Source organism: Neolamprologus multifasciatus, chromosome 16, assembly GCF_963576455.1.
Source record: "Neolamprologus multifasciatus chromosome 16, fNeoMul1.2, whole genome shotgun sequence".
In the NCBI taxonomy this organism is placed as follows: domain Eukaryota; kingdom Metazoa; phylum Chordata; class Actinopteri; order Cichliformes; family Cichlidae; genus Neolamprologus; species Neolamprologus multifasciatus.
Window position 1 is genome coordinate 22,423,886 of NC_140454.1, and position 8,364 is coordinate 22,432,249.

At 37.5% G+C, this 8,364-nt stretch overlaps 1 protein-coding gene across 3 annotated transcripts in view; it reads left to right on the top strand.

Annotated features, from left to right (window-relative positions):
- The window catches only part of bard1 (BRCA1 associated RING domain 1), a 35,672-nt gene that overhangs the window by 16,499 nt on the left and 10,809 nt on the right, over positions 1-8,364 (top strand). For all 3 annotated transcript variants that reach the window (XM_085134751.1, XM_085134750.1, XM_085134752.1), the window contains exons 7-10: positions 1,002-1,134; positions 1,602-1,734; positions 4,060-4,152; positions 8,214-8,311. In XM_085134751.1, the coding sequence (XP_084990877.1) occupies positions 1,002-1,134; positions 1,602-1,734; positions 4,060-4,152; positions 8,214-8,311 (457 nt within the window). The remainder of the gene's footprint in view (positions 1-1,001; positions 1,135-1,601; positions 1,735-4,059; positions 4,153-8,213; positions 8,312-8,364) is intronic.

Here is an 8,364-nt window from a genome sequence, read left to right on the forward strand (position 1 = left end):
AAAGCCTCCATTAGACATGCTGTTCTAGAAGGTTACCATGTATCAAAATTAAAACACATTCAGTATGCAGCCTTTTGATATTAATTGCTTTGCATTTAGTGAGTGTTATGATGTGACCTATGCTTGAAGTATAGGACAGACTTCAGCTTAACCTTATCGAACTGTTACGCACTAACGAGTGAATGACACACACCGTTGCACAGAGTTCACAGAGCAAGCAGGATGTGGCATTGCCAAATAGTTTTTTATTTTTTTTATTTTTATTTTTTTTACATCTATGTAGTAGCAAATATTTGAAACTGAATTTGCACAGATTGGGACTAAATGATGAAAAGGGATGATCTGATTTGAAAACAAGATCTCCTTAAAAACTTAAAACAAGTATTAAAAGGATCCTTTAAAAGGTACGATACTGTGGATGGAGCCTTCAGAGCAGGTTCCCAAGACTCTAGAGCTCCTGGCTAAGGAAGTGCAGCCAGCTGAGTCTGAATCATTTTTATAATAATATGCGTTTACAATATTGCATGTAATATATTTTCTTGGGCTGTTTTTGTTTCCTAATGGAAATCTACTAGTGCATTGCTCATTCAAAATGTGACTGTAAAGGTATATCATGACTTACAGCTTTCTCAAGATGAGCAAACAACATGACTGATTAAAGTGCAAGCTGAACCACTCATCCAAATGACTTCAGACTCAGCACTTCACTTCCTTGGATCCCAAGCAATGTTCCTGTGAAAACCAACAGTCTATTTAATGCTTGCACTGATCCATCATGACTAAATAACCCACAAGTGATGCAGGATTACACAGCAAAATATCTTGTTGTTGGTGGTGTTTCGTGGGATTTAGATTGCGTGTGTTGACATATTTTTCAGTGTTAATAGTGTCTGACCTTCCCGGTGGTCACCAGATGGTCTGCAGCACTGCAAGTGAATAAATATATAAGTGTGTGCATATTGTTAGATACTTACACCTTTTATCTTTGTTCCTCTTCATAGAAATCTGTATGGAAAGCGGCCTGCAGATTATGCAGTGAGTCTGGAGATGCTGGAGATTTTCCAAGAAGCCTCAGAAGGAACTCAATATGCAAATGCTCGTATATCTCATAGCCCCTCAGCCAGTCTCTCCGTGGTATGTTGCCATGATGTGACTAGCCCTTTTTCCCTTGAAATGATCAACTCTGGAGCAGAGTTGTTAGAATGACTATGTTTACTCATATTGCTTAAAATGTTTTTGATTCATCTTCATTTCAGTTAGTTTCCACAATGGTTTTCTCATTTCAATTTAGTTTGTATCAGTGTTAGTTGAAATTTGTCTGTATTATGTAATGGTTGGTGATTGTCAGGGTCAAGATTTAAGAAGTTCAGAACAATACAAAAATGCAACATGGCAGTGACCAGTGCCTCCTGAAGCTGGCTGTGTTGATTAATTTAACAAAATTAACAGATACTAAAGGCAGAGATATTTCCAGTCATTTTTTTCTGGAAAATTATCGTTTTCCTACAGTTGGTTTTCATTTTCAGATTACATTTAGTGAACCATACTACATATTCTTGCATTAAAAGCCTCGAAACCTTTTAAATTTCTGCTTGTTGTAGGTAAATGACTGTGTGAGGAGGGAACAAACCATAGTGCTTTTGTCCAGCAAGCTCTCACCAGCTAAACGGCATCAACTGGTCAAACTGGGACAGCTACTGGGAGGGAGGATGGCTGACACATTTTCTGGCTCAGGTATTGTTTGTTTGTACTCTAGGGGATCAACGTTCCAGTCCAAGCCCCTTACAATACTAGCTGCATGACTGCTTTCAGCGTTATTGGTGATGGGCTCTTAACAGCATCATGAATTAAATGCAACTGCCAGCGAACTGCTTGTACAGAAGCTTGTTTAACTGCCAAGAGCTTCTACGTGCAGTCAAAATATATATCTGAAGGATAAATTCCAGGCTGAACCTCCTGAGTTATTCAGTAACTAAAAGGTTGTCTCTTGGCCTCATCCAAACATTTACTAAAGATTACATAATGCGGCTACTTCATCAACCTTAGAGATGGTTCACAATCCCAAATGGTCCTTTTGCTACTGAGCCAAGCTTCATAGGCTTTACTGTCTAACACAAATCCATTTTATTGTAAAAGCCAACTTCAGGTGCTTGAGCATTATCACTCGTGAAGGTTCAACAGTAACTAACAAACACTTTTAGAGCTGTATACATCATTGTGATACAGCAGCTCCTTCACTGCTGCATAGTTTATAGCTGAAAGAACACAAGAGAACAAAAGTAATTGAAATCATTCCTCATAAAATGTTTGGAGGTACTGTCAGAGTGATGAATACTCACTAATGAAAAACACAAGTGTGTCTCACAATTCTCCCTCATCTGGCTTGAGGGCTGAGAGTAGGAGCTTCCAATGAACATTTCTCACATTTTGAACTGAAGCCTGCAAATCCACCAAATTCATGGTCAATGCACAATGTAAAAAGGTTTCACCCTGGAGATATAATTATGTTCACTTTGAATTTTCAACTGTGCTCAATTGTTGATTGAAGAGGCAATAAGCTTGTATTTAAATTTTAATTAACTGTAATTATGTGTCCCTTTCTTTTATACAATAAACTAACAGTTGGCCTATTGTGTTGCCATGAAGTGTTTGACAGGTTTTCAGTAAGCTTACTTTTCACCCACTCAAAGTTAAGGGACATTAGGGAAGTGTAGGGCAGTGACTAACCTGGAATAAAAACTATTTCACCCAGTTGGGTTTGTGTTGCTAAATCAAATTACAAATTACATTGGTTTACCCTTTTACAAATGATTTCATAAAAGATTCACATGCAAATGGCTCTGTCTCATAAAATGCATAACATGCCTACATGTAGTATAAAATTTATTGTATAATCTATAATACTGTTTGGGGGGGAAATGCTGGAAGGCAAAGTGAAAAACACACTGTCAAAAAGAAAGTGGAGAGGGGAAAATTGATATTTTTTTCCTTAAAGGTAGTGCTGAACTCATGAAAACTGACATAATAAATGTGTCAAAAAACAAAAAGTTTAGAGATAAACTTGAGCTGAGATGAAAAACACTATACTGTTTAAGATAAACTCTCTGTAGTTATATTTTGTTTGTCTCTTTAGATGGGTCAAAAAATCTGTCAAACATATTTGCTAATTTTGTTTAGACCTATTGTAGACAGGGATTGGATTATTAAAGTGTTTTTGTTTTTTGTTTTTTTTTTAACCAATGGGCCAATATGCAAAAACAGAATGGTCAGCTTAGAATTTGGCACAAACAAAAGCTGTAGTGCAGCATACAATGCTACTACTGCACATTCACCTAACATAATGTTCTTTCTTTCTCCCATCCCCTCAAGGAGCGTGTCAGGTTACATTTCACTGCGTGTTATACTTGTATAACTATGCATGTGACGAATAAAGAACCTTGAACCTTAAAAAATAACCTGACCATGCCGAGAGCGAGATTCAATGCACAGATGAAACCAACATATTCTTGTTCTAAATTGATTGGAAGAGTAAAGTATGGAGAGAGAAAATGAGAGCTTGTGATCTGAAGCGTAATGTGTTATCTGTCAAACATGGTGGAAGCTGTGTTATGTCTTGGACATTTGGCTTCCAATGGAAGTGGATCACTTGTGCTTATTCATGCTGCCACTGCTACTTCTACTACTGTTAAAAATAGCAGTATGGAATTTGAAGCGTATAAAGCTGCACTCATGTTTAAATCTAAACTTTGACACTGATAGTATTGTGGGATAATGTCCCAGAACTTACTGCAAAAGCAATGGTTTTTGACTCAAGACTCTAAGGCGAATAACTGTATATATAAAGATACAAGATGTATAAAATATGGAAAACGTGATATATAAACATGTATGAAAGGCCAAATTGCCAAACATTTAGAATTTCACTATTGCAAAGCCCCCGAATTAAACTACACACTGACTGCATCCTTTCAGATACATTGGTACAAAATTACCAAAATTTGTGTCACAGGCAAAATGTGGACCCAAATGGACTGTTGTGTGTCTGTTTTCTTTTTCCAGTGAGTCACATTGTGGTGCCGGAAGGGCAAATGCCCACCACCTACTCCACCCTCATGGGTCTTCTTGCTGGCTGCTGGATTGTTAGATACAAATGTAAGTACAGAGAAGGCTGTCAACTTTAACAGACTTTAATTCACATTAATTCATTTAATGTGTAAGTGTCACTGTTGGAAAATGAATCCAGAATTGTGAATTAAATATTTTTAGATTTACTGATGTCATGACTCTGTATAAAGCATAAATGAATAATTTGTTCTATGATCTTCTAGCTCCGACAGCTCTAATAGCATTAGAATTTAATATGTTGAAAAGTCTTGGACATTTAGAGTAGTATCATTATAATTTAGCAAAAGCAATGTAATTACAGTTACTAAATCTGTCCTGTTATATATTGCTTTTAATAAAAAGTTCAGTATTGACTGGGCTTCTTGCCCAAAAATAGAAAGAACTTTAATTTGCTTTAGTTTCCTCACATGCTCCACTATTACATTTGTACATTGTAAGTTTTGTTTGCAATATACTTAAATACCTTTAATCCAGAAGTAAGTGCTAGATGGCTATTTGTGCTGAGTGGCAAAATTACATGTAAATATTTATATACCGTACCTGATAAATATAGGTCTTTCAGAGAGTTTCTAGATATAGAAACAGTATTTCCATTTACATAGAAGTTATGTTTCTTGTAGTTGCTCAGGTTGCTGGCACAGTTAGTCATTTATCTCCCAAAAGTACAGCACAAATGTTGGTAGCACGCCCTCTGCTTACCTTACAAGACAGCAGAAATACTGAGGTTGCTGATTGCAAGGGAATCCATTCTAATCGGCTTTAACCTATAAGCCTGCAGCAGTAAGGTCACTGCTACAAGCATGATTCATCCAGTCACCTGCTGAGTATTTTTTTTTAATTGCCTGCCCTTTCTTAACATTTCCAAGGAAGACTTCCCAGATGCTTCAACAGAGAAAAAACAAAACAAAACAATTTGAGATAACAGATTAGCCTCCTGCTCAGTCTCAGAGAACATTTTAACAGCGGTGTTTGTTTGAAACAGTGGGCTGTTTGTGATTTTCCATAGGACTGTTTTAGATAATATTTTTATGCGGCTACATTAAGGGACATGTAAACCATTAAAATTGCTGATGTGTTACTTAGTGCTACAATATTATGGTGTTAACTTCTCTCATTTTGTAAACTTTTAAGTGAATTATACTGTTTTGGGTTTTTTTGGGAAAAGTCCAAATAAAATATACAGGATTTTTTTTTTCATGCAAATTATTTACCAGCACATCCGGTCTCTATGGGAAGATTTAAAGAACATTTAGCAACAAGCAGTTTTCATATCAGATTGTTTGTGCCTGTTGCTCTGTGTGCACACAACTACTTATGTCTGACGGCCAAGTGAAGTAGGTGGGAATCAATATATCACAAGGCCACAATATAGACTAGTGATAAAAAGTTTGTCAACTCTTTTTTTCCTTTTTACCAAAATAAATACCTTGTAAAAAATTTCCTATTCTTGGCTAGTCTCTCTGGTATCCTTGGACTAAGTCAGCAAGCATATGTTCAGAGACAATCAGCTTCACAGGAAGCAGAAAGAGACAGTCAAAGAGTTTTCTGGCACCTTGGCATGCCCTTGACTGTTGTATGTGTGGGAATGTGTGAGTGTTACAATACAGTGCCGTGCATTCCTGTTTCTGTCTCTGCAAGTAAGCCAGTTCAACGTTGAATGTGTGTAGTTGTGTCACTGTAACGTTTTGAGTGTTTGGACCATATTTATCCCCCCTCCCCTTTTCTTTTCTCCACACAGGCTGAGCACTTGACACTTCTTGTCTCCCTTGTGACAGTCACTGTGGCATCCTATCTGTTTCTTTTCCTTGTGTATGTGAGCACACACAAGGAGCTGCATTTTCACTGTCACCTGACTTTGTATGCCATCCCTGTCAGCTAAGCCGAGCCCCGGCTTACTTCTTTATCAGACTTGTTTCAGTGCATTGCATTTTGATTGAAATGCACAGTCTCTGTGTGCCTAACAAGGTTATATTCGAACTAAAAGCCTTTTATTAGGGTTTCATTTAAAACTAAAAGACATGTTCAGAACAGTTGAAATGGTTTTGACCAGCATGGGGGAAACACACAAACGTTTTTGCTAGAGTAAAATGAGACTATTATTTACCTCAATCTAATCTTAATTAGCTCGCTTGTAAACCTTTTTTAAATCTTGCATCCACCAGCTGTGTCTGGCAACCTATAGCTAGAAAATGTCCACTTATTGTTTTTGTTTTTTCATCTTATGTGTTTAAACATTAACTTTACAACATTTTTCCATTGCGTATTTCATGAAGACATTTCAATGCACAGTCCCTAGTCATTAGAGTTCACCTATACATAGGTGGCTGAATTTACACAGAAAAGCTAAACTAATAAAGCACATACAGTTTTACTTAACGTTACTGAATGCTCTAAGCAATCAGTGCAGCCTGAAAAAAGTACAACTCTCATTGCAGGTCTCAGAAAACTTCTTGGGGTCAGCTTTTCTACTTAAAGATATGAGATTGGAAGTGTAGGATGCAGAGTTGCCTGTTTAGTATCAATAAAAGCCTACAAAGTCTGGTTGCTTACAGTCTGTTCTCAAGAAAGACTGGTTGGCAGGTCATTCTTTGATCACAAGAACTTTTACAGAACTTAGATAGGTGCACAAAACTAGCATATGCCACAAGAGCATTTCTGTAGGTCCTGGTGTTCATCATAACGATAAATTACATAACAATGGAGGAAATTCAGGACGTGCTATTTTCCCTAGGAGTTGATGTCAGATGTGGAGGTGCTTCTGAAGAGGAGAAATTTTCAATTTTGATTAGTATGGCTTCATACTGACTTTTGGTATAATGACCATGAGTGCAATGTTGTATCCTGTCTCACTCCCAAAGCGTCTGTATTGGCCTTTAGAACTTCTTATCCATTCGAAATGCCAATACAATTCTTGTCTCATTATAAGAGGACACGTTTTTGTCAGCTTTTGTCTTTATAATGAGATCGCAGTAACAGTTTGGTCTCACGGTTAGTCAAGAGGGCTGGTTCATCTTACTGTTCACTCAGTAAGGATGGGGATTGAGATGTTTTATGCTCTCTTTTGGAGTATGATTAACAAATATGCTAATGACTCTAAGAAACTAAGTGCTATTGTCCAGAGAGAGATTAACCCCTGTATCTCTGCCCAACTCTTTAGCGGGGTCCTCCTGAAAGAAGTCTGTAATTAAGGGGGGTGAAGGAATGTTACTACTCCTCACCCCTTGTAATGGTGCTGTCACTGTGTACACACACTGATCTGTTCCTGTCACCTTAATCACATATTTGGAAGGTGGAATGTTTGTAAGAGAGAACTTGAGGCAAAGTGTTGTGTATATATCTTGCAAATGTGTCTGTGGAATAGTTTGCATCTCTAACAGTTAGAAGTGTAATGAGAAAACTCAGTGTGTTTGTAATGAAAAAAGGTATTCAAGCCAAGGCGTATGCTCAGGTGTATTTCCTATCTTCCCATCCCGACACAGCAATGTGTCATATTTCCCACCTAATCTAGCTTTAATGTTTAGATATGCCACTTATAAACTGTGGATTTTGGGTTTCTTTTAATATATCCCCAAAATAATGCTCAGTAATAGAACACTTACTGAGAACAGCAGCAGTTTGATCTGTGACATCTTCTGAAGCATTTTTATCTGTGACAGTGAGGGGTCATTAAAATGTGCATGTTTTTGTGTTTTTTCCCTCCCCTTTATCTGCCTTTACTTTTAAAAAGTTGTCTGCCTTTTTAAGATTTTCTTCCTAAGGATTTTTAACAAAAGCTGTATCTCTAACACAAAAAATGCCTGGATGCTGACTGTCACACGGTTTTATTTTGACTCCGTAAAACCTCAAGAGACAGAAAGAGATGATGCTCGAATTCTGCTTAATACTTTAAACGGGGGTTGCATCATTAACTCCATCATGCTGTGGGCATCTTTCTCTGTCAACAACGGCAGCTATGCCAATACATGAAATCTTCTTGTGATAAAACAGACTGTCATCCTTAGTGTGCAACACAGCCTTGTCACATTCCCTCAAAGTCAACATAATTAGCTGTAGCTTTAATTTTCTTTGTTCTCTCTCTTTGATGCCAGGGGTGGAGGCATGTCTCCAGGCGGGGAAGTGGGCGCCTGAAGCTGAGCAGGAAGCAGGAGAAGGCCCCCAGCGAAGTCGCATCAACAGATGCAGCTTGGTAAGCGAGAAGCACAAAAACAAAGATATGAAATTGATGAATATGCGTTGTTT